The sequence below is a fragment of the Aristolochia californica genome, unplaced genomic scaffold (genome assembly GCF_029961685.1).
Source record: "Aristolochia californica isolate CCGP_79_NKW_82.1479 unplaced genomic scaffold, dmAriCali1.0.hap1 SCAF_15, whole genome shotgun sequence".
NCBI classification, from domain to species: Eukaryota; Viridiplantae; Streptophyta; class Magnoliopsida; order Piperales; family Aristolochiaceae; genus Aristolochia; species Aristolochia californica.
The window spans coordinates 23,123,600-23,148,774 of record NW_027181826.1 but is presented as its reverse complement, the minus strand read 5'-3'; the positions used below and the strand labels follow the sequence as shown (position 1 = coordinate 23,148,774).

The following is a 25,175-nucleotide window of genomic DNA, read 5'->3' as shown; positions in this document are numbered from 1 at the left end:
GCTTATACTTGGAATACTTGGAAGATTCCTCTGTTGAGGTTGAAGTCTTTTCCTGTGATGAGCAAATTAGCTTTTTCAGTAACTCAAAAGACATTTTGAATCTCTAAGAGATTACAGTTGATTGCTTCCATAATTTCTATTTGATAATATAGACTTTAAGGGATATTAGCAATGGAAAGATATGCTTCTCACTGTTGTTCGATTTAACTATCAACCATGCCGCGGCATACAGATTTGCATGGCTTGAAAGGAATACTGCCTGCTAATTTGAAGATTCTCACAATGGAGAGAACAAAAGACAGCTGAAGGAGCTCTTCATCTCAGTTAGCTTCATGAGTTCAAGTAGAACTTCAAAGAAAACTCCATTTTCACAATGATGTAACATGGTCTACTTCTTCATGGATGTAGCAAAAAGCTTCGAACTGTAAGCTGTAGTTTCTGATGCTCCCACACTAGTTTTCAATCACCCCTTTACCCATGAAATACCTTCTCTACCTTGTCAACTGATCTTAACTATACGGTGACGATACAAAGAAATAATGTGAAAAACAGGGACGATACAAAGAAATTTACTTGGTTCATTTCCACATATTTACGGACACGATTTGCAAGTGTAAGCTGTCTGAAGACAAAAATTGAGGAACTTCTGATTATATGAGAATATACAGTACATGACCGGAGACCTCTCAACATATCCCTGTTTCAATTTTCTCTCTCCCTCAGAGATTACTTCTCATCCATCCTGTTTGGCAGATACTCCCCCCAAAATGTATGACATCTAAAATTTCTGGATTGTTACTTTTTGTTCATTTGATAAAATCTTCTTTCAGTTGATCTTTTTTACAACTTCTCAACAGGGAATCCAATTACTGGTTCTATTTGAGATGCGAGTGACCGGAGCTCTGCAACCTCTTGATCAGTGAGTCTCCACCCGAGAGCCCCCACAAACTCTCTGGCCTGTTCTGCATTTTTGGCGCCTGGGATGGGAACCACATTTTCTTGAGATATTAACCAGTTCAGAGCAACCTGTTGAAGAGCACCTCAGTAGAGTTTTACATTTTTCTGTAACCAAAGCAACTGACTTTCTCAACCATTTACTTATACTATCACCTAAATGAATTAACAAGGCAGACTAATTGAAGAATTTTTAGAAAGAAATGCTTCGTGCAATAGAGAGAGCAAAAGCTCCAGAAAGAATTTTGTATATGTTAGGATCTTTTTAAGGTCCTCTGAATTGAGGGCACTCGACTGTTTGCTTCAAACCATTTTTGGCTGCTAAGAATCACAGCTTGACTGATCAGAATTATCAGTTTATATTATTCTTTACAAAAAGAAGAAACACTAAGAGAGGGAGAGAATAACCTGTGTGGGAGTTTTGCCATAATTCTGACCAATTTCTTTGGCTCTGTTCAATAGAGGCTGGATCTGCACATTGAGGAAAAACTGCCTTTGTCAATCTATGTACAGTTTGAGTTAATGGCCTACTGAACAATTTTGGGATTACCTTAGCAAGAAATTCTGGAGTGTAAATCCGCCCACGAGGACCACTTGGTGGATTTTCTGGTGTATATTTTCCTGTAAGAACACCTGAAAGAAAAGGACCAAAAACAGTAAAGGGGCGAAAACCATTTGGATCAAACTTTTTTTTTTTTTTTAACATTCTTTTTTTCTTGAAGAATACAGGCAAAAAACCATAAAAAATAGATAAAGAGTATGATCATTGCCTTGAGCAATCGGTGAGTAAGCAATTAAAGTAATCCCTAGCTCATCACAAGCAGCCTTCACGCCATTTTTCTCTGGAATTCTGTAGATAAGACTGTAATTCACTTGGTTTGAAGCCAGTGGAATTCCACGCTTCTTAAGCTGGTTATAAGCATCTCTAAGACGTTTTTCTGGGGCACAGAACAATAAAACCAGTAGGGTGATCAATGAAACTGACTCAACTCTTGGAAATATTTTTGAATCATAAACGGAAAAGTACCGCTATAATTGGAGACGCCTACTGCCTTCACAAGGCCCTTTTCCACAGCATCACCCAACCCATCAATATACCCTAAAACAAAATAGCTGTGAATTCAAATTATCTTCAAAGGGAGCTGTTTTCCTAACGAAATCTTTCTTCTTTCAGGGTTTGAAGAACAGTAGCGAGGCAAACCTTCATTTCCCCATACTCCAGGCCTGAAATGTTCCAAATCATCTGTCAGCTTCTACTTCTTAACAAATGCCAAATAAGTAGATGAATGAGATTGCTGATGATACCAATGAAGCTGGTAGAGATCTACAGAAGAAAGGCCAAGACGAGATAATGAATTCTTTAGAGCAGAGAGAACACTCTGCCGCCCGAGTCTCCATGGTAAAGCTGCAAATTTAGTTGCGATGGCAATCTCAAAAGGACCCGTTTCTTGCCTTTCTTTTATGAATCTGTTAAAAATAAGCATTCATAGAAACGTCAAAATATATATATATATATATATAGGAGGAAGAATATCTAGATGTGCTCAACATAGATTTATCAAAAGCAGTACCTTCCTATCAAAGTTTCAGAGCTTACTGCGCCAAAAGAGAGCTGCAGACGTAAAGAGTTTATTGCATTACTTGTATGATATCAAAGATGATCAGAGGAAGAAGGGATGAACGAGAAAAAGCAAAAGCCTCTCTCACCTTTGAGCCGTAAACTTCAGCAGTATCGATGAAAGTAATGCCACAATCAATGCTGGCATTAAAAGCCGCCTTTGCTGCCTTGAGCTTCCTCTCTGGTGGCACCAGAAATCGGAATTTATAATGCAATTACCGGGAAAACCATAAACTACGAGATTTCAATATTACTAAATTGAATTAGTTCTGGCTTCAGAATTTCTTCTTCAAGTTATAGCTCACAGTGATAAAACAAAAATGGAAATGAAGTCTTGATTTGGTTCTTAAATTGTATACCATCCCATTTGAAGTCGTTCCAGAAGCTGGTGTCCCCCCAAGACCAAGCTCCAATTCCGAGCTTAGTGACCTTCAAATCCGATCCTCCCAAGGGGATTTTATCTTGTTCAATTTTCACCTTAGAAATCTCCTCCGAAGCAATAGCACTAACTCTATGATCCTTCCGGCGGAGAACAGAGAAGCTTGCACAACCAACTAGCGAAGCCATCAGGATTCTTCCCCAAAGCCGTATCAGAATCCACCGAAAACGTCGCAAGAAGAAGAAAATACTTGGGTGGTTCTCAAAGTCGAATATATCTGGCCAAGTTTCGTCGACGTTTACAGTCAATAGATTCTCTCAAAAACTCTTCGAAGTGACGACTTGAAGCTTGCTCCACTAATCACTTCAAGAATCCGAACACAGGAAACTGGGTCCTTAAAAATGTAAGACAGAAGCAGACAATTTTGATTTCTCGAAACAGAATAATGCAACTCGTGGTGAGAGTAGAAGAAGAACATGTGGCTGCAATGGTGAATGCGTCTGAGCTTCTTGACTTTAGCCCTGACTATTTTGCACAACGAGAAATACAGGCTGTAACACGTCTCATCGTGATTAAAACAGAAGCTTGCAAATTTGTAAATTAACCAACTATCAACTCAAATTGATTGGACATCGTGGGCGGAAAAACATCATCATCATTTCATTACTTGTTTGAAACTAAAAGCAAAAGAGGGCAGCGATGGCTATGGACCACCAGAAAGGATTGCTTTTGATTTGTGAGATTATTGGACACAAGGGTTGCTTTAGATTCAGAATTATCTACACTAAAACTAATGATAACCCATTGAGATCGCATTGAACAAACTAACTTTAGAAGTTACGGAGCAGAGGCTGTTCTTGACTGGCCAGCAGTCACCTCCACTTTTCCTCCTGGAAGCCCTTTAATGTATCTTCACTTGTTTATGAAGTATTTGGATCTCGTTTATGCACATTTGTCCTATTGATATACCCGCAAGCTTCTGATTTACCCATATAGCTGGTGATGATCACCTAGTAATTCATTGGTAATCCCTGAATTTAGGGTAAACCTTTCTGGGAAATCAATCCGAACAATTGCAGCAACTAGATGGCGAGAAGGAAAAACTTGGAGAGAACTTGTATTCCTTTATATACTGGTTCTTGTTACTACCATTTGAGGGCAGAGCAGATGTGAAGACTGTTTTCGTGTTGAAAAAACCCCAGTTTGTTCTCTGAACAGTTTCATCTCTCTCCGTTGGTTCTGGTATCAGACAAGGTCTAAGGTCTAGTCCCCACTTTTACTTCTCCTCAATGACCAAACCTTCAACTTTTGCTCTGGCTGCCAGTGACCTGAGCTCGGCAATCTCATCGTTGGTTAATCTCCACCCAAGAGCGCCAGCAAACTCTGTGGCTTGTTGTGCAGTTTTTGCGCCTGGGATTGGAAGCACATTCTCTTGGCAAACTAACCAATTGAGAACCACCTGTGAGAAAGGACCTTCTCCATTAGAAAATGGTTTCTGACAGGATGTAGAAAAAAATTTATTTAAAATTGAGTAGCATGAAAAATTCAAATTTCACTTTCAGAAGTGTTTTAAACAGATTTTCCGAGTCTTCTATCCAGGGAAGATTTATGAATCTGTTATCTGTACTCGATACACTATGGTCGGTAACATAACCCCAAATCTGTGAATCTGAAATAAACCTGTGTGGATGTTTTGTCGTACTTCTGTCCAATTTCTTTGATTCTGCTGAACATTGGCTCCAGCTGAACAATGTAGACACGCAGTCAGGGAAGAGTCTGAAGAAGAAGATGAAAAACAATAAAGTTTGAAAGTTAGAATGTTATGTGATATACCTGAGTGAGGACTTCTGGAGTGTAAATCTTTCCACGCGGTCCACTGGGTGGATTTTTTGCTGTATATTTTCCAGTAAGAACACCTGAAGATGACCCAGAAAAAGATACATAATGAGAACCACAATTCTGCAATGGATAATATAAAGGCAACTGGTTTGCTTCACAAACACCAAACTATTTAGCAACACTTTCTAAAGGGAAACGAAGTCAGCATAAGTGGAGAACATTGTCGAATTAGAGGCACTTGTTTAGGGTCATGCCTTGAGCCATTGGTGAATAAGCAATCAAAGTGATTCCTAGTTCATCACAAGCTGCCTTTACTCCGTTCTCCTCAGGAGCCCTGTATATCAGGCTGTAATTCACTTGATTTGAAGCCAGTGGAATGCCTCTCTTTTTAAGCTGGTTATATGCCTTCCTCAGACGTTGCTCTGGCTCACATAATAAATCAGGGAATCAAAATCAAACTACTCATTCATCAGAGACGATGCTTCGAGCTAAATTAATGTAAATAAGAATTTCTAAAGCAGAAGTGAATTGCACCATTGTAGTTTGAGACTCCCACAGCCTTAACAAGACCCTTTTCAACAGCATCACCAAGCCCATCAACATATCCTGAAGTTGAACCAAGTAAGAGCAAATTATTGTGAAGAACTGATCATTAATTTACCACAACGAGATAATAAACTTTTTCTGCTTAATCTCAGAGTTTGGAAGAGGTGCCAACCATCATTTCCCCAAATGCCTGGCCTGAAAATTATCCAAACCATCTTATTAGATTCTAAAAACTCCCACAAGGAAAGTTTAAATAGAATGAACAGACGAGTTCGGTGTACCAGTGAAGTTGATAAAGTTCAACAGAAGAAAGTCCCAGACGCGATAGTGAATTCTGGAGGGCAGAAAGGACACTCTTCCGCCCAAGCCTCCATGGAAGTGGAGCAAATTTGGTTGCTACTGCTACTTCTGTTAGACCCTTTTCTTTTCTCTCTGCTATGAATCTGTTGAAAACGAAGTGACTTATTCCCATGGTTACTTGAAATCAACCATATGTAATGGAGAGTCCAGATGGATTGGTTGGTAGAAATGAGAACATTACCTTCCGATCAGAGTTTCAGAATTCACTGCACCTGAATTTAACTGCAATTGAGAGAGAGCAATTCATGGCTTTAGTTTCAATAACTGAAGTCTTAAGAGGAGAAGAGTAAAAAGCTCTTTACCCATTTTTCACCATAAACTTCAGCTGTATCCACCAAGTTTATACCACTATCAAGGCTGACATTGAACGCATCCTTTGCAGCATTTAGTTTATTATCTGGCATCACAAACCACAATAGTAGTATCCATTTTTTTCAATTATCTTATAAATTAAAAAAGGGTCGAAAGATAAATTAGACAGGAAGTTGCTTTTCTTCTCCACTTTTCACTTTACTTTCAGCTAATGATCCAAGAAGAATTCGAAACAAAAAGCCAGTAAGCCAATTTCCTTACACCAGTTCGGGAATAGAAGATGAAGAAAAGTTGTCAGGTGTGAAAGCTGGTTTTTCTGAACTTGTAATTTCACAAAAGATAGAAGTTCCAACTATCTAATTGCAAAGAAAGAAGGAAACATCAAGGTTATAAAACCAAAGCAGGAATTATAGGTGACCATTACTGGTAGACAGGGATAGAGCCGTACAATCCTTACTCAAAGCACTTGCTTAGTCCCGGCAAAATAAGAAAAAATTGAGCCTCTCTACATATTCTGGACTCAAATGATTTACATACCATCCCATTGAGAGTCATTCCAGTAGCCAGTGTCTCCCCAAGCCCAGGCGCCAATTCCGAGCTTACTGACCTTCAAATCGGATCCTCCCAACTTGATATTATCTTCGCCAATGTTCAGACTGGTTACCTCCTCAGAGGTGATAGCTCTTATTATGGGCGTTCTTCTGTGACGGAAAAGAGAGAAACTTGCACTGCCGACTATCAAAGCCATCAGGGTTCTGTTCCAAAGTTTTTTTCGAGCTCAATCAAGACAGGGAATTAATAAAAAAAAAGAACAGAGAAAGAAAAGAGAAACTCCGGAACTTGAAAATGTGGTCTGTGAGTTGAGTAATGTAAGAGATGAGGCACGAAAAGGACGAATTAACTTCATAGAAACCTCAGGTTTCAGAGGAGTGTACAGCAACGTTTAGAATTCATGGAAAAGGCAAGAGCCCCACTTGATAGTACGCTTCCAAGTCAGGCTGCCAATAGCAAGACGATCTTCACATGACGGATTCGACACAGACAAGACAAACTTATTTTTGACAACACGAGAAAAACGAAATACGCTTCCTGAGATATTTCTGGGTCGATTACACAGTACAACAATTTATTGTCTTCAAAATTTCCGTTTGGACTTCAGCAACCCATTTCTGGCTCTGTCTGGTTCTTGCCAACTCACATCTCCCGCTTGGATTCGCTGAAGAGAGATAGTTCAACCTTGAGCAGTAAAACTGTTAATTTGGATCGAGTGGAAGAGCTTCACCAAAGAACTAGATAATTCCAAACGCAATATTGGCCTATGCAGGAGTTCGGTCACGTTCCTGTAGTGGTTAGTCGAGAACAGACGAAGATCTTACGCTCTGGATACGCTATTACGGTGACAAACAGTAGTATCTCTGGACTCCATACAATGTCAAACTGGATCTTCTGGGTGTTGATAATTTGTCTCTGTCCATGGGCCATAGTGAAAGAACCCCAGATTTTTTATGGCATGGGAGACTCAAGTTCATGCAGTTCCAGAGATCCCTTCGAGACGATACTGGTAGACTACTCAGCTCTGCAACTTGAGATCCATGACCATACACAGATTAGTTTCTCTATGCATTCTCCTATATGTGAAATCAACAAAAACACCCTGAAGACGTTTACAAGCCATATATCCGACACAAAAGATATATCACTTTTGAATATAAACTCTCTCACAACATAACGAACAAGTGCAGAAGTAATCCCATTACAAGCACTTATTGAGCCATTTTCCCACAAACTTATTAGGCATACTAAATAATACTACTGCAATTTCTTTTCATATTTCTCGTTCACATCGCCAGCTTAAATAACCATTTTACAAACTATACACAGAGAGTTGAGTGATTAACGGAAATCACGTAATTACAAAGATTACAGAATATGTACTAAGAAGGTAAGATTAAATTTCTTCGTAAGGAAAGAAATCTCAACACTCCCCCTCAAGTTGGTACATGGATATCACTCATGCCCAACTTGTCGAGACAATTGTAAAAAGCTCGGTAAGACACTGCCTTGGTCAGCACATCGGCAAGTTGATCTTGAGACCGAACATGAAGGACTTCAATGATTCTTGCTTCTAGCTTTTCCTTAATAAAATCTCTATCAACTTCAACGTGTTTAGTTCTATCATGTTGGACTGTGTTGTGGGCAATATCACATGTTGCCTTACTATCACAGTATAATTTCATAGGACCTATTTGTTCAATATGTAGTTCTTGTATGAGATTTTTTATCCATAATAATTCACACATTTCCTTGGTCATTCCCCGGTATTCAGCTTCAGCTAACAATCTAGCCACCACCTCTTGTTTCTTACTTCTTCAAGTAACCAACTCAACCTACAAATGTGAAGTATCCAGATATAGATCGTCGATCCTCTATTGAGCCAGCCCAATCAGCATCAGTATAACCTTCAATTTTTAAGTCGCCTCCTTTTTTATACAAAATTCCTTTTCCTGGAGATGATTTCAAATAACTCAAGATACAATTGATGGCATTCATATGTTCTTCACTTGGAGAGTGCATAAACTGACTAATCACGCTTAGTATATAAGCTAAATCTGGTCTGGTATGTACAAGATACATTAACCTCCCAACTAGTCTCTGATAATGTTCCTTGTTAACAAGGACTTGATCTGAATGTGTTCCCAGTTTCAAAATTTCTTCCATAGGAGTACTGACTGGACCAATTTTCTTCAATAAATCCAAAGCATATTTTCGTTGAGATAGAAAAATTCCCTCTTTGGATCTTGACACTTCAATGCCAAGAAAATATTTTAAGTAACCAAGATCTTTCATTTCAAACTCTCTATCAAGATGACTTTGCAATGTCTTCTTTTCTTCTGGATCATTCACAGTTACTATCATATCATCAACATACACAATAAGAGCAGTGATGGTCTCCTTGTTATATTTCAGGGAGAGAGTATGACCTGAGTTGTTTTGCTTATATTCGATAGATTTCGTAAAATTTGTGAAACCTTCCAAACCACGCCCTCGGGGACTGCTTCAAATCATATAGGGATTTCCTCATTTTATATACTTGTTTGCATCATTTGTTTTGCATAATACATCTAGGAAGTAATTCCATATATACTTCTTCTTGGAGATCTCCGTGCAAAAATGCATTTTTAACATCAAACTAATATAAGGGCCAATTAAGATTCACAACTAGAGATAGTAGAATCCGAACAGTATTGATTTTGGCCACTGGTGTGAATGTCTCCATATAATCGATCCCGTAGGTTTGAGTATATCCTTTGGCGACAAGCCTTGCTTTGAACCTTTCAATGGTGTCATCGGCTTTATATTTAATGCTAAATACCCACCTGCATCCAACTGGTGTCTTTCCTACAGGTAGGTCAACCACTTCCCATATTGAATTCTTTTGGAGGGACCTCATTTCTTCATTCATAACTTCTTTCCACTTTGGATCTTTCAAGGCTTCCTACACACTATTAGGAATAGATATAACAGATAATTGATTCAAAAATATTTCATTTGCCCTTGACAATCTATGATAAAACACAAAATTATACATGGGATACTGAGATTTAGAGGTGAGAAGAGGTTCATAATTGACTCTAGGTTTTCTTCTTGTTGTTCGATGAGGTAGCACTCTTAGTTGAGTTTCGGAACTTACCTGAGGCTCAGACATGGACTCGAACTCAGAAGGCAATTGATCCACTGGTACATTATGAAGGGGGAAAGATGTCGGTTGAGACTCTGGTTGCATCACTTCCATCTGGTCTTGTCTGTCTCCATCCTGTGAAAATGTCAGCTGAGACTCTGGTTGCATCACTTCCATCTGATCTTGTCTGTCTCCATCCGGTGAAAATGTCGGCTGAGAGTCTGGTTGCATCACTTCCATCTGGTCTTGTCTGTCTCCATCTTGTGAAGATGTCTTTTGAGACTCTGGTTGCATCACTTCCATCTGGTCTTGTTTGTCTCCATCCTGTGAATCATGCTCATTTGTATCATTTTGATGTTCACTGTTGTAATCTGAATACTTACCACTTGTAGTATCCAAGATATCCAAATGAAGATTAAGGGTTTGCAATTCAATCTTGTTCTCTCCCTGAATTGAAGATTCAGGAGTGGAATAATACACGTGATCTTCATGAAATACCACATCAAGAGTGACATACAATTTGCGAGAGGGAGAATGATAACAACGATAACCTTTCTGATGTTGAGCATAACCAACAAAGACACACTTGAGAGCTCGGGCTTCCAATTTATTTCTCAATGGCTTATGGAGATAAACAATGGTTTCACACCCAAAAACTCTAGGTGGCATATTCGACACAGCAGGTGAACTTATAGTTTCATGAACAACACTTAAGGGAGTCTTAAATTGTAACGCACTCAAGGATATTCGGTTGATAAGATAAGTTGCAGTTGTGATGGCTTCACCCCAATAACTAACCGACATATGAGCTTCAAACAAGGAAGCACGAACAACGTCAAGAAGGTGGCGGTTCTTTCGCTCTACAGCCCCATTTTCCTGAGGGGTGTATGGACAAATAGTTCCATGATCATCTAGATATTCTTTCAAACCTTGATTAACAAATTCTTCACCATTGTCACTGCGGAGAGTTTGTATTGTAGAATGGTATTGAATGGCTATCATTTTGTGAAATTGTTTGAACAGTGAACTAACTTCACTTTTTGATTTCATTAAGCCAATCCAAGTCATCTAGGTGTGATCATCAATAAAGGAAACAAACCACCGTTTATCACTCAGAGAGGCTATATTTGTTGGACCCCATACATCAGAGTGGATAATCATAAAGGGTGCTAGACTCCTATTCATGCTTATTTGAAATGGAACACGATGAACTTTAGCCAATTCACATACCTCACACTTAAAACCTGAAACAGTTAACCTAACAAATAGTTTTGGAAACAGTTTCTTTAAATAACCAAAAGATGAGTGACCCAACCTTTTTTGCCATAACCAAATCTCATTTTCTACAGATTTATTCACGGAGAATACTTGAGCTAACTGATGAGAACTCTCTGGCTTCAGATCAAGGTAATAGAGTCTCCCCCTTCTAGTACCATAACCAATTGTCTTCCTAGTTCGAATGTCCTTAAACACACAACAGTTAGGCCAAAAAATCACAATACAATGCAAAGTGCGAGTTATTTGAGCCACTGATAATAAATTATGATTGAAGGTTGGAACAACTAGTATAGAATCAAGACTCAGATTTTCAGTGAGGGTGATAGAACCTTCTACAATAACGTGAGAGGGAGTACCATTTATTGTAGATACGATATTTTGTTCAGATGGTTTCATAATTTCAACATGATGATTGTCAAAGGTCATATGATCAGTAGTACCAGAATCAATTATCCATTCACTATTTTTACTAAGAGTGGAAGTTTTAAGAACCTTACCGGATGTAGCAGAGGTGGAGGGTTCTGCTACTGCAACGGAAGCATGATTATTTGGTTTAGTGTTCCATTTGCGAGGAGTTTTAGTAGGATCCCTCTATTCTGGATACCCAATATGTTCATAACATATTGACTTTATATACCCCAGTCTCACCTCAGTGAGTAAAAATACGCTCTGGTTTTTATTCCTTCGACATGAAGCAAGAAGATCGGTGATGATCACCCAAAAAATATTGGTCTGGTCTTTTTTTGTTCGCTGGGTTGACCCGATGTGGGTCTCTGATTTCGATTCGGTCAAATAACTGGTCCGTTCTGCTTTCTGAATAATTTTTTTGGTCTGGTTCGGTCCGAGAACTAGTCCGGTCTGGTCTGCCAATGGGTTGACCCGGGTTGGGTATCTGTTTTCGGTCTAGTCCGAAAATTTGTCCCAACCCGCCAGAAAAATAAAATGTGGGACCTAAGTTAACGGAAACGATTTTTTTTTTTTTGTTCCTTCTTCTTCTTCGTCGACGGTGCGACTTCTTCTTCGCAGCGATGTTCAGGTTGGCGGTATGCTAGACGGCCAACCGATGGCTCAGCTTCGGTCGTCGGCATCGTTCAGACGGTCCATCGCATTGGGAGCGACGACAGAGATAAATCGAGCTAGAGATGTTGGTGCGGCTCTTCGTCTTCTGCGTCGGTGACGCTAGTGCCGATCGCTGGAAGGTGGTTCAGTGGCGGTTCATCAGCGGATTTCGAGAGTTCGGGTGGCGGCGGTTTTGTGTTACAGCGACGGCCAAAGAGAAACGCAAACAGCGTCTTCTTCGTTCACGGAGCAAACTTGTACTATTTTTTTTTTTTATTGGAGACAATGTTGCAGCTTTGTTCTTCTGCTACAGGAGAGACTACGGGATAAAGCTTTCGCTCTGTTCTTCGGCGACGAGAAGGAGAAGAAGAAGGACTCTCCTGCTCTGATACCAACTAAAAAATACTACTTTAGTTTCTTTTCATATTTTCTCATTCACATCGTCAACTTAAATAGTCGTTTTACAAACTAAAACTATACATAGAGAGTTGATTAATTAATGAAAATCACATAATTACAGAGATTACGGAATATGTACTGAGAAGGTAAGATTATATTTTTTCGTAAGGGAAGAAATCTCAACATGCATAACTACGAAAGTGTGGATTGAAATCAAGGGATCTTGGGGATTGTGGCTTTGAGATCTCTATGAGATGATGGCCTGCTTGGCACATCTCAGGGCTCACTAAGATGAGTAAAATGAGCAATGACAATAGAGTAAAAGCCTTGCATTCCATGGTTGGGAAGATTTTTGCTGGTTGAGGAAGGAGAAGCGTCTGCATGCGCTTCTGACCATCAGAGAGGAAAACAATGGCTTAAATAGTTGGATGAACGGTTGTTTACAGAATTAAAAAAAACCTGGGTTGGTGGGTTCCTTCCATAAGTGGATGAAGAGTGTCGGAGCCACTGTTCTGTGGTACTAGTTAGTTTAGCTTCTTACTGGTCTCTATGTACAAATGTCTGAAGGAAATATATATAAGTAGTGAAAAGTCATGGCTTGGTGTTGATCAAGTGCTCCAAATGTATTAAGAAGGGGAGATAGTGCAACCATATAAGTTTTTTTAGCTAAGGTTGGTTAAGATTATATTATGGTTTAGTTTGAAATATAAAAAAATAGAGACTGCTACAACAAAAAAAAAAAAAGATTAGGAGGCACTGTATGGTGTTGGCTACAAATCTTCCTAGTTATTTCCACTACCTAAAGAACTTGTTGAGCAATGTTACCATACCCGATCAAGGAGATGTGTTAGTGTGAATAGGAGGTTTCCGCTATATTGATGTCACTTATTCATCACTGTCCTTAAGAGAGAACCGGAACACACCATTTCTCCATTTGGGGCAGAAAATAGAGCTTACAATGAATAACACTTGTAGGCTCTAACTTGTGCGAGAAAGTGAACCTGAATCTTTATGTTCCTCTCGTTGGATAGAAAAAATCTCTATTATATGATGAGAATGTTAGTCACGTTCTTTATACCCATTATTAGGTATATGTAGGGATAGCGGACTATTTTAATTACCCATCAGTTACAACTTATCCTATTTTGATGGAAAAGAGTTTTGAGAAGTTGGTACGTGATTTTTTTTCACGTTAAAAACAAAAAGGGGATTTGGTCTAGAAAACTGTCTGTGACTCCATCAATTGCATTTTGGATAGACTAGATGACTTTCTAAAAATTCTAGGAATTTGTTTGTCATAGTATGCATCTGAACTTCCATTTTTTAGTTTTTTTTTTATGAATTTCATAATGTATTTTAGAAAATTTGGCTTTCAGAGAATACGGTCAAAATAGTAGTAGAAGGATCATTAGTGAAAATGTTAGTGTTTTAGCAATTCCTTTCCTTGAAATTGTTCAAGAATTTTCATTTATTTGATTGCATGAAAGAAAAAGTCATTTACAAGTCAAATTTCTAGAAATCCAACCCTAATTCGCTTACCTACTCCTTGAGAAGTAAACAAAACCACATAGTTGAGAATAGCTCATAAGGATCAATGGGTATAAACAAGTTTGGGGAAAAAAATTTTAATTTGGCTAGTCATCTGTGATAGATCTTGAACCTAAAATTCTCATGGTACTAGAGTAACTACTTATATGTAGGCGCTTCACCCAAATTACCCATGTGTAGGAGGCATAAAGAAGGTCCACACTTCAGGAAAATGTTAAAGTATAGTCCCACATGGATCAATAAGTTGAAAGGTTTAGAGTTTATCGATTAGGAAAAAAAGAACTGTTTGACTCGACTGGTTAATATATTTTAGGATGAGCATTGGACCCAAAATTTCCGGTTAGAATGACATTGAACTTGATATCAAAGTAATGGAAGCACACCTTACTATTTGAACTGCCGTTATCAGATATGTGACAACATACCTCTTGATATAGTATCATGTGACAAGACATCTTTCGATTTCTAACAAAGAGCAATGAGTTTTTTATTATGTTATTGTAGACATAAAAATGAAAGCCTAAGATCATAATAACTGATAAACAACCAGGATCGTGTTTGAACATTCCTCAGAAATGGGAACCGCCGTCCCTTCATTCAGAAAACCAGTAAATCACGGCAGAAGCTTCAAGACTTTCTTCCAAGCGGGCCTGCCAGTTATCTCTTCCCACCACCTGTTCACATTCTTCCGCTCTCTCACCAGGTATCCCTTCCCAACTTCAGTGATCAAGAAGTTGGTACCAGGGACATGGCTGAGGTCTGCCATGGTGAACGACTCTCCCGCCAAGTACTTGCTTGCACACAAACGTTCCTCGTAAATGTCCAGTACTCCAGCCAGTTTCTTCTCGCATTGTTTGGCGAATTCCTGATCCCCTGGTTTACCCATCTTCGGGAGGATGTAGAGGTTGAAGATGATGTTGAAGACAAGGTCGTTGTAATTGTGGGCTTCTACATCCAGCCATTGATCTACCAGTGCTCGCTCTTCCGGGGAGCTGCCGAGAAGATCAGGACCTCTGTTCGCATACTTGGTTGCGATATATCTCGCGATTGCTCTTGATTCTGGGTTAAAGAAGTGTTAAATTATTAAAGTAATCAAACTGGAAAATTTTCAAATAAAAACTGAAAGAACAATGAGATACCAAACAGCTTGAAGTCTCCATCTTCGATGGCCGGAACCTGTCCAAACGGCTGCAAATGCATAAAAAGAGTTGCGGAATCTTTAGCTTCTTTAAGCCAACACTGAAGGATGACTAACAAATTCATTACCAGAAATTTTCGCAGCAGATTGAATGGATCTTATGACCCAGTCGTCGAGATTCACCTGTCTTGCCAGGAACTCCGGCTTTTTGTGCTCGCCGGCGCCCAAGTCGATCTCTACAAGTTCAAACTCGACGTCCTTCTCGATGAGGCAAGCTATCACTCTCAGGGAGCAAGCGGACTTGTATGAACCGTAGACTTTCACCACCATTTTTCTTGTGCCAGGAGGACTTTTGACAAAGAAGTACTAAAGAGTTAGAAGAACACCTCCAAACAGCCCGTGCTAATCAGAACCAGATGCGTTCCTTCTTATAGTAAATTATCGGAGCCACTACAGAAATGTCAAGGCTGGAGGCTACCGCGTGCATGTCTGATCTATCTTCATCTACCGGTAGCTGCACGAGAAAATGTTTCATTTCAGAACGAATGCAGACAGTGGAGACGTATCTGCAGTAATGGGTCCGAGGCTGCCATTGTTGGAGACCAGTCAAGACGGTGGTTAGCATGCCCTGCTACCTGTCAAACTCCGTGGGAATTCAAACCAGACAAAGGGACAAGACGACGAAACAGTAAGGGAACCTTTGTAAGTACATTGATTTCAAGATGGTTGGTGACAAACCTATACTCGATCAATGCTATGAGAATGAAACCTTTGTAAACCAAATGAGTGCTTTAGATTTTGTGCTACCTAATATATTTCTAAACTACATTCTACTTTTGATGACCATTGCTTTAAACTTTATTTTATGAAAATTATGAACAAGTAGGAATTAAATTAATCAAGATGAAATGCAAAAATGTAAATTTGCATTCAATCCAAGATGAGAAAATGTCATATAGGAAGAACTCCAAAAATACTAGAAATGATTCACTAAAATGTGTGTGAGTTAAATGGTGCAATTATTCTAGGCGGAACGGAATATTTTATTACATTTATAGATTCTTTTTGCTTTGCATTTCATATACCATTACATATTCATCAAATGGATGCTAAATTTGCATTCTTAAATGTGATCTTAATGAAGAAGTATATACAGAACAACCAAAATGATTTGTTCTTCCGAGTAATGAAAATAAAGTTTGCAAGTTAGTGAAATCTTAAGCACCTAAAAAGTAGCTTGAAAATTTTGATGCTTTTACATTATTTTGTGGTTTAGATATAATAGTATCGATAAGGGTATCTATGTGAAGTTTATTCGTGAATACGGTGTGATTTCATGTTTATATATTAATCGTGACATATTGATTATAAGTACCAACAAAATGAGTGTTGTTGAAACTAAAAAGTATCTTACTATTATCTTCAAAATGAATGACTTAGGTGAAGTAAATACTATCTTAGGTATGAGGTGAGCAAGATTAGTGGTGATTATGATTTAAATAAATCACACAATACAAAGAAAATTATTGATAAGTGAACTCACTAAGGAGTCAAGGATTATAACACTCCTAATGATACTAGTATCAAGTTGAACATAAATTCGGGTTGAGCAATTGCAGAATTTGAGTATGCTTGGGTTGAGTTTGAGGGTTTACTCCTAGGATTATTCATGAAAAATAGGACAACCTATAGCCATAAAAGTGTTGGGCAAAAGTTCCTCACTAAAAAAAATATATTATTTTGTGTGTAATATTACCAATTTGTGTCTAAGAGTACAACACCTTGTAGTTCTTACACCAAGAGAAGGTTTAATTCAAAAGATAGCTTCTTCTATGTATGACAATATTACTATGACAACTTTTTTTATGTATGATAATATTAATATGATAGATGGCTAGAAATACTTATTTTAATCACTTAAGTGGGGGATTGTTAGTATAAGTGATTAAAATAGATAAATGGATGTTTCAAAAATTTTAAGTTATAAATTGTAGAGAAGTGTTTTAGTTGTGGTTTTCACTTGATCTATTTTCAATTAAACTATTTTTGTAGTTCATTTTTGTTGTTTCTAAAAAAGCCATGTGATCCCTTGTAGAGACATAAGGAGTCTTCTCACCACCTATATAGAAGTGGTTATTCTTTGCATTTTCAACTAATCTAAGTCTCTCAAAAGCCATTCATTTCATTCAGAATTTTTACCAATTTCTCCAAAAAAATTAGCAATCTTGAAGACATTGCTTCGATCGAGGATAGAGGATGTTTAGTATAATTGTTATAGGTTGAACACCATAGATTGTATTGTATTCTAAGAGGAAAGTTGCCTTCAAAGTATCAGCAAACTTTAACACTGAAGTAGAGGCACTTATTCCTTAAGGAATTAAAATCGTTTTTGTGCCTTGGAGATACTTACTACACTCTCATTTTTTTCTATTTAAAGCGTTACTAGGTTGCAACTATCTGTAATACAATGTTGCACTTCGAAGCAATAAGAGGTTATGGTGGGTGTTACATTGGAGACTACATCCACTTTTGCATTTCAAATAGGCACTATATCAACAACAAAAGCAGTATTACATTACTCAAAGAGACAATACTAGGTTGCTAAAAATCAAGTAATCTACATAAGTTGATTGGTCATTGAAATCATTACCCTTTTTCACACCACAAACCCATTTCCCTTAATGCATAAGAGTTACTTGTTTTAGAGGTTCACTCTTTTTTCATTTCAAGAGATCTTGTCTTGGTAAAGAAAAAGATGAAGATAAGAGACAACTTGATTCATCCATTCATTAGGTGATGTGAATGAGTTTTTCAAGAGATCTTTTTTCATCTCATGAAGGTTAGATGATATAGAATGTGTTATTTTTTGATTGTGTATCGTTAAAAAATCACTACAACGTCGGTCAATGGGAATACTTACAACTTCCTAATGGCATATATTTGACACATTAGGGAGTTTTATGATGATCATACTAATGAATAGAATGCATTGACCATTAACTTAGCAATCAATAATCACTAGTAGGGTAAAAATTCCTTATAATCCATTGGCTTCGCAATGAATTTACTAGAGTAAAAGTTCCTTCATTATGAAAAATCACATAAAATAGCTATAGATTTTGGATTTTGAACTAATGTACTTTTATAATACCATTAAAATTACTTAAAGTCCAACTTTTTTACATGTAAAAAAAAATTAAATATCTTATACTAATAAAGTTATGATTTTTGCATATACGCATATAAATATTCAATTTTGGTCGACATAAGTGAGATATAGAATCCATTTAATACACCATAGGTGTGCCTCAAATCTCCTTACCATAACACATGTGAAGTAGCTCCTAGGTTACTTATATGTACCCACAATGTATAAATTCGTAAGTTCGTAGGATACAAGAATGATAAGATCAATGTTGTGAGGGTATTTAAATCTTAATACATATAAAAATTAGAGTTAATTGGCAGAATTCACCAGCATAGTTATGTGGGTAATTTTGTTATATTATAGGGGTATGCAAGCATTAATATGAAAGTAAAAGATGCATATGTATTTATGTCATATTCAAGATTATGTAGGAAATTAACCCATTATAATTTTATAGAATATAAAATAGCTCTTTGAAAAGACATTTGCCTAATTATACAAAGATATCGAGTTATTTGCTAACATTGGGTTATTTTAAATAAATAGCATCTATAGGACCCTTTTTTTTATTTTTTATTTTAACACCATTAGCCTTACCCTAAGCTAATAATTTTGTGCTCTCTTGATATACTTTAAAGCTTCAAATCCTCATCCCTAAACCCTACAATGTCTTAGTTCTTTACAATCTTTTATATTAAAAAAAAACAAAAATAACAAAAAAAAGTTTCTTTAAAGAAAGTATAAGAGAGAAAAGAAAATGTATGCTCATAAAACCAAATGACTTAATATTGCTCTTGCAAATAATTAAATAATATAAATAAATAAGTCGTCCCATAGATGGGTCAAAGATCCAAAAACAAGACCAAATAGGTAGGAAAGTTTAGGAAACGGTAAGGATACAGTTGAATTTTTAACCCAATGAAAATGAGATAATGATCAAATTCTCTTTTTTACTAACTATTTTCGAAAATAATTATGATCAAATTCCATTATCTTTTCTTTTCCATAGGGTTTCAAACATACCCTTAGAGAGTTGAGTTTGCTGGCAGGGTTGGATTTTCATAGACTGCGCATGTGCCCTTGCACCTAACATGCTACAAATGAAGAGTCTACAGCCCTAGAAACTCAAAAGACACTCTTATCATCCAAACAACCTACATAAAGGCAAATTGCAAGTCGACAATCTATTTAAGAAAAAAAAAAAAAGAGTAGTTATCATGAAATGCCCAACTTTCTTCTTTCATCTCTCACTAACATCAGCTATACCTGCAGCAGGATTCACAAGCCGCTGTCAACCAAATTTGACAGCCACGGGCTTCTTCTCTCATCTCTGCCTTTCCCCTCTTCCTGCCTCCAAACAACAATTCCAGAGTCCTAACAAATATTTATTCCAAACAATACAATTCTAAGGCATGCTAACCCTTCTCCCATATGTGTGTAAGTTTAAAAGACACCGAAATAAGGGCATTTGGTCTGCAATAACTCTTTGAAATTGTCGAGTGAATTACAATTTGAGAGAATCTACATAGGAATATTTTTCGTAGTTTTCTGAATATCAAGGTACAAAATGGTCCATTCCTGACAGCTAAATATGCTTACAACAAGTGGACAAAGAATGGCCAAATTCAATTGAATTTCTTTAACTTGATATTACCCTTAGGAATTCTGCGAAGAACACTTGAGTCTAGCTTCCGGTATTGATTCTGAAATTGCCCGAGTAGATTGTATATGAAGTTGTCAACTTGGTCTTCATACCTCTCATAGAAGACTGGCAGTGTATGGGCAGCAACAAAACCTAATCAACCAACCAACCAAAATTCAAATATCATGGAGTTGTCAGTGAGAAACTCCGATGGATGGATTTTCGGGAATGCAAACACAAACATTATGGGGTACATTGCAGGATTTGGATAAACTTACACTCGCAGCAAATAATGCATTGTCAGTTCAAGAAAATGTGTTTGCCTAAGAGGAAAAATTCAAGGACTACATTTCTTTAGAAAAGTTTAGGGTTCAGTGGCAACAGTGAGGGTTTGACAATCGTGGTCTTTGGCTGAACCCTCATGGGGGACTTGGGTTGAGGGTTCTCATGTCTGTGCATAGAAGGAAAGATGAAAAAGTTGAAAATTTTGCTTTGCTGTTTGAACCTATGGGGTGGAATAGAGAGAAACCAAAAACTCATGCGGGTTCAGGGTGGGGATGGATTTTCCCACGCCCACCCCATGGGGTTTTGGAATATATACTCTTTAAATATTTTGAATTGAGCATTTTTAACTAAAAGGGTTGAAAAACCAATGCTGTTGCAGCACAGGGTGGGGACAGGGTCGCAATATGGGATGCAAACTAGGGATTGGATTGAAAAACTAACCCCATCATTGGGCAGAGCAGGAACGGGGTTGCAAGGAGGGGTTGGGCTTCTTAAACCCGCCCATTGCCATCCCTAGTTAGTTCCATATACATTTTGCACAAGCAAATTTAAACATTCGACTTAACTACTTGAACAAAATCTTAATATAAATGAAGTTAGACACTCACCAATGTAAACAACAGTAAGAAAATTACACCAGGTCCCAACAATGGCAGCTGCCAACAAGCTTGCAATGATCTAAAAGGAGAAGTACAGAATTTAGTATTTCAACCTTCATAAGGATACAACTAAAAGACACTCTTCAGAAAGAACTTTTTGCAGGAAAATGCAGATCAATGTAAGTATCAGCGTAGAGAGATGATGTTATCACCTTAGAAATAAAAATGTTCATAAGCATGATCTCAGACTGAAAATAGTATTAGGAGCTTTCTATTGAAATTTACTTCATAGATTCGTCTAATCTTGTTACTTGTTATCTATGACAGAGAGAACGCCATTGCATGCATTGAGTACAAAGTGTATCAGGACAAACCACAAGAAACTTCTTCACATTTCGTTTGGTCGAAACATCTTGAAGATAATTTAAGAATCGATTGACTTCTGCACCGACAGTTACAGCTACATTGACAAATAGCTCATCAGGTATCACAAGGCGAGGCACCCTCGATTGAGACCTGTTGGAGAAGACCAGTAATATCATTTAGATCCCACTTTCGGTTGACAGCAATAAAGTACCAGTTTCAATCACCTGTTTAACAAACCAGAAGCATTGGCCCAAACAAACTGCATCAGCATTCCCCCAGACAGTGCCAAACATCCAAGAGTCAAGAAATTATAGTTAAGCCATTCAAAGAGCATCCAGATGACTGTTGCTCCCACCAGCACACCAGATGAGATCTTCTTATTCCTCCACAGTAACACATCAGCAGCTACAAACATGTAGGGTAATTAGCAAGAAAAACAGTGACGAAAGAAATGAAATAAGAACTACAACCAGAACGACTAACACAATAAACTTACATTTCCCACCGCCAAAAACCTTGTGAATACTCTTTTGCCGCCCAAAGAGTCTATTCATGTGTGCTGAAACAGAACTCTCCTCCTCAAAAAAAGCAGCTGACTTCTGACTTGGGACACTATCAGCAAATGTTTCCATGAATCTGTTTAAAACATTCTCAGGTGTTGTATTTTCAGGCATTTTTCTGTTATCTTCAACTGTGAAGGGCCAGCATCAGACAAATGAATGTTAGGTTCAGATACTTATACTTCAGGGTGTTTGAGTATACAGAAATTCTAAGAAAATTTCTACCACAAAATACTTGGAAAGACGTGAAGCATCCATAAAGAAAGGTGGGCAAAACAAAAAAACAAAAGTTCAGCTCTCATGACTTGTAAAAATAAGCTCCCATTCCCACCCAAAACAATGACTAGAGGCAAGTCATTCAACTAAAATTTCAACATTTCCGATTCTTCAGGATAAACTCAATGGATACAGCAACATGTTCTGAAGCTGGAAATAAAATAATCAAAGGAATGAAAAAGCATGATTGACAATGCGTACACGGAGATCACAACAAAGGCAGTGAGATTTAAGCTATAGCAGGCTCGGAATATCATCTATCATATGCAAGTCCTTTCAAAAACTGTTCAAATCCGAAATCCAAGATCCAATGACAAAGAGAGAAGAGAAGCAGCCGCTCAAAATGTCTACGATCTTCTAAAAAGTATCAACAAGGTACAAGAGAGCAGAAGAGGGGAATGAAAAGAAAAATCATGGTAGAGAGAGAAGAAAGCTGAGTGTTTTACAAAATATAGCTTTCGTTCGTGAAGGAGCTAATAATAATTTATACTGGCTGCAGTAAAAGTTGAAAGAACAAAGCAAATTTCGAGCTTTCGCGGATTCCGTCAAGGTCGTTCAGACGATTTAGCTTTTCGATATACTTTTAGGAGAAAATTCAGAACCAACTGAGATAAGAACGAGAAAACGATTGTGAAGAGCACCCAAGAGCTTCGCATCATTCAATGGAACATGAATCAGCGGGGAAACTCGAAATATTTATTCCTTCTCGAATTAACAACCAATAGATTCCAAAAAAAAACTCGCCAAAGCTAATATCTGAAAATTGAGTAGGATCAAACCAGAAAACAGGAAACAAAGAAAAAAGCGCCCATCACTGAATTAGTCTGAAAACTAATAAAATAAAATAAAATAACATAACATAAAATATCAAGGTTGTAGCTATGATCATTCACAAGTCACCACAAAAACGCGAGCACTGCAGCTGGAGCATTTAGATTATAGAGCCCCAAATTTTCGTATGAAATAACATCAATTCCCACTGATCTTCAACATACAACCGACAGAATAATCAAAAAGTTCAAAAAAAAAAAAAAAACTGCACTAGCTCAAGAGATTAGACATATTGTTACCAGACAAAGCAAATTAAAGTACAACACGCTGAAAAAATAGCCGACTAATCTTCCTGTTCTCTAACAAAGCTCCCTAAATTACTCCAAATAAAAAATGGAAATATCAGAAGAGATATCCAACAGAAATAACTCCAAACGACCACAAAAATCAACAACAGCTAAAACCTAAAAATTTTAATTCCGCGTAACTCGAAAGCTTCCTTCCCGAACAAGATCATTTCATATTAAACACAACAACACACAAACATCAAAAAAAAAAAAAAAAAGAGAGGGGGTCGGGAAGAACGACTAACCAATCCTTCGAAGAAAGTTAGAATCACAGCTACTAATTACAAAAAACGCAAGAGACCTTCCTTCTCAGTTTCAACTTTCAACTGTCAATCAAAGGCTGCTATCTGCAGGATAAAAAAAACCCGTAGGCGTCGGGGCGAGCGACGTCATTTACTATCAACATTCACCCTTTAATCTACGTATAATTTAATGAAAAATTGCAGGCGTCGTAACAAAATAATTTTGATTCGTTGGATTGGAATCATCCAACAGAAATGCAATTTGCCGATATAGGTGTTATCGATTAAACATCAACGTTTTCAGGAAAGGGAAAGGGCCCTCTAAATAAAGAGACCTTACTTGAATTTCTGCTTTTTGTTAGGTTATCATTCGTGACAAGTGTCTCCATAAAGTTGTGCGACCTTTCTTGGTCTCCTTTTGCTTAACCTTTCTCTCACCTTTCTAATTTATTTATCTTGGCTTAAAAAATCTTAGAGAGACTTATTGATCTTTAAACTCAGTTCAGTTCAGTTTTTTGCTTGAGCTTGTCAAATTTTGCAAAAAAAATTATTTAATATTAAATAATACTTTAATGATTTGAAATGCTTTATATTGATTATAATTAATAAATATATAAATAAAGAATAATATTATCGTAATTATTATTGATAAGGTGTACACTATTTATAGAGTTACAATAGAGACAGTAAATAATTACAACTCTACAATTTGAGTCTGTCTCTAATTCAATCACTAGTTATCTTTATTTTTATCATTATCTTTATCTTTATATTTATCTCTGTCATGCCCCCGCAAGATGGAGATTCAAGAAGAGAGTCCAATCTTGATCTTAAAAAAGAGGAAGCGTGTTCTCGAAAGTGGTTTGGAGATAACAGTGGCACCGGTAGTGGCGGAGAAGGGCAACGGCACTGGAGGCAGCTGGGGTGGATGAAATTATTTCATCCGGAGGAAGAACAACGGCACTGGAGGCGGTTGAAGCAGACGGAATCGCATCGTCCTGTGGAAGGGCAGCGGCTGGGGCAGACAGAATCGCATCGTCTAGTAGAAGATCAATGGTTGGGGCAAACGGAATTGCATCGTCCGAAGGAAGAGCAGCGACACTAGAGGCGGTTAGGGCAGATGAAATCTCGTCATCTGAAGTAAGGGCAACAGCTAGGGTGGATGAAATTGCATCGTCCGGTGGAAGATTAGTGGTTGGGGCAGACAGAATTGCATGGTCCCGTGAAGAGAGGTGGAAGAGCAATGGCTGAAACCGACAGAAATTTCATCGTTTGAATGGGAAGAAGAGGCACTATAGTAAAAGTTTTTTTCCCTCGTGCGAGTTCACAAGCTGTGCGGGTCACAGTCGAGAGGGGAAAATAATTTTTCCCCTCAACTTAGGTATCTCAGTTCTGTCGAGATGCGCCAGGGGCGGGGGGGAACTGTTATGGTCTCAAATCATAGATCGTGTAACACAGCACTGAGAAGAGAGATCTAGAGTGGATGGTAAGATTGGGGCTTTGTCTAATTTGTTTGGGTGCCCAATGATGAAAGATGAGAATCCAAATTCGTTTAAGAGAACGAGTAACTTAGGTTCATTAAAGGAGAACGCCGATCCTTGGGTTCATTAAAGGAGAATGTTGATCCTGGTTTTTGGGAATTCAAGTCTTCCCTTTCTCATTTCCTTTCTCATGGGCTCACGAATACAAAAGTTCATGAGGAAGAAATTACAGCTATGCCACTACGGCTACACTTAATAGTAAATTGAAATAAAAACAAATAACTCAATAACTCAGCCATGACGCCTCTCAATGACTCGCGCCGCTATTGAGTCCACAACAGAACTTTGG

The 25,175-nt window shown here is 37.8% G+C and overlaps 4 protein-coding genes across 5 annotated transcripts; all 4 read right to left on the bottom strand.

The window, feature by feature from the left end:
- Window positions 1–623: 623 nt before the first annotated feature.
- On the bottom strand, window positions 624–3,887 carry LOC137952395 (uncharacterized oxidoreductase At1g06690, chloroplastic-like). The gene is made up of 10 exons (XM_068799550.1): window positions 2,932–3,887; window positions 2,662–2,753; window positions 2,526–2,566; window positions 2,260–2,421; window positions 2,156–2,178; window positions 1,982–2,053; window positions 1,725–1,892; window positions 1,505–1,587; window positions 1,363–1,425; window positions 624–1,026 (listed from the first exon to the last, which is right to left on the bottom strand). The coding sequence occupies exons 1-10, from the start codon at window positions 3,137–3,139 to the stop codon at window positions 841–843; spliced, it is 1,098 nt and encodes a 365-aa protein (XP_068655651.1). The 5' UTR covers window positions 3,140–3,887; the 3' UTR covers window positions 624–840.
- A 232-nt stretch (window positions 3,888–4,119) lies between these two features.
- On the bottom strand, window positions 4,120–6,925 carry LOC137952394 (uncharacterized oxidoreductase At1g06690, chloroplastic-like). Its single transcript, XM_068799549.1, has 10 exons — window positions 6,546–6,925; window positions 5,999–6,093; window positions 5,878–5,918; window positions 5,618–5,779; window positions 5,509–5,531; window positions 5,325–5,396; window positions 5,045–5,212; window positions 4,785–4,867; window positions 4,632–4,694; window positions 4,120–4,410 (listed from the first exon to the last, which is right to left on the bottom strand). The coding sequence occupies exons 1-10, from the start codon at window positions 6,754–6,756 to the stop codon at window positions 4,228–4,230; spliced, it is 1,101 nt and encodes a 366-aa protein (XP_068655650.1). The 5' UTR covers window positions 6,757–6,925; the 3' UTR covers window positions 4,120–4,227.
- A 7,508-nt stretch (window positions 6,926–14,433) lies between these two features.
- Window positions 14,434–15,494, bottom strand: LOC137952279 (glutathione S-transferase F11-like). Its single transcript, XM_068799397.1, has 3 exons — window positions 15,293–15,494; window positions 15,111–15,159; window positions 14,434–15,030 (listed from the first exon to the last, which is right to left on the bottom strand). The coding sequence occupies exons 1-3, from the start codon at window positions 15,437–15,439 to the stop codon at window positions 14,585–14,587; spliced, it is 642 nt and encodes a 213-aa protein (XP_068655498.1). The 5' UTR covers window positions 15,440–15,494; the 3' UTR covers window positions 14,434–14,584.
- A 4,222-nt stretch (window positions 15,495–19,716) lies between these two features.
- On the bottom strand, window positions 19,717–23,559 carry LOC137951668 (reticulon-like protein B8). 2 transcript variants are annotated; one of them, XM_068798494.1, is made up of 6 exons: window positions 23,349–23,559; window positions 21,646–21,785; window positions 21,374–21,554; window positions 21,158–21,299; window positions 20,793–20,862; window positions 19,717–20,052 (listed from the first exon to the last, which is right to left on the bottom strand). In XM_068798494.1, the coding sequence occupies exons 2-6, from the start codon at window positions 21,779–21,781 to the stop codon at window positions 19,883–19,885; spliced, it is 699 nt and encodes a 232-aa protein (XP_068654595.1). In that variant the 5' UTR covers window positions 21,782–21,785; window positions 23,349–23,559; the 3' UTR covers window positions 19,717–19,882. The 2 variants fall into 2 exon arrangements, with proteins under 2 accessions (XP_068654595.1, XP_068654594.1); XM_068798493.1 differs by having other exon boundaries at window positions 21,646–21,840; window positions 23,349–23,558.
- Between the last annotated feature and the right edge of the window lie 1,616 nt (window positions 23,560–25,175).

What these genes read in the sequence shown, in the direction of transcription:
- LOC137952395 (XM_068799550.1), bottom strand. Translation starts at nt 3,139, where the DNA reads ATGGCTTCGCTAGTTGGTTGTGCAAGCTTCTCTGTTCTCCGCCGGAAG. An exon ending in CTGAAGTTTACGGCTCAAAG is followed by an intron (nt 2,567 to 2,661) that starts GTGAGAGAGGCT and finishes TTACGTCTGCAG; the next exon opens with CTCTCTTTTGGCGCAGTAAG. An exon ending in TGGAGTATGGGGAAATGAAG is followed by an intron (nt 2,054 to 2,155) that starts GTTTGCCTCGCT and finishes ATTTTGTTTTAG; the next exon opens with GGTATATTGATGGGTTGGGT.
- LOC137952394 (XM_068799549.1), bottom strand. Translation starts at nt 6,756, where the DNA reads ATGGCTTTGATAGTCGGCAGTGCAAGTTTCTCTCTTTTCCGTCACAGA. An exon ending in TTATTCACCAATGGCTCAAG is followed by an intron (nt 4,868 to 5,044) that starts GCATGACCCTAA and finishes GGTCATCTTCAG; the next exon opens with GTGTTCTTACTGGAAAATAT. An exon ending in CTCCAGAAGTCCTCACTCAG is followed by an intron (nt 4,695 to 4,784) that starts GTATATCACATA and finishes TACATTGTTCAG; the next exon opens with CTGGAGCCAATGTTCAGCAG.
- LOC137952279 (XM_068799397.1), bottom strand. Translation starts at nt 15,439, where the DNA reads ATGGTGGTGAAAGTCTACGGTTCATACAAGTCCGCTTGCTCCCTGAGA. An exon ending in CGGAGTTCCTGGCAAGACAG is followed by an intron (nt 15,160 to 15,292) that starts GTGAATCTCGAC and finishes ATGCATTTGCAG; the next exon opens with CCGTTTGGACAGGTTCCGGC. An exon ending in TGGAGACTTCAAGCTGTTTG is followed by an intron (nt 15,031 to 15,110) that starts GTATCTCATTGT and finishes TCTTTAACCCAG; the next exon opens with AATCAAGAGCAATCGCGAGA.
- LOC137951668 (XM_068798493.1), bottom strand. Translation starts at nt 21,823, where the DNA reads ATGCCTGAAAATACAACACCTGAGAATGTTTTAAACAGATTCATGGAA. An exon ending in GCTTCTGGTTTGTTAAACAG is followed by an intron (nt 21,300 to 21,373) that starts GTGATTGAAACT and finishes CTTCTCCAACAG; the next exon opens with GTCTCAATCGAGGGTGCCTC. An exon ending in TCTTACTGTTGTTTACATTG is followed by an intron (nt 20,053 to 20,792) that starts GTGAGTGTCTAA and finishes TTGGTTGATTAG; the next exon opens with GTTTTGTTGCTGCCCATACA.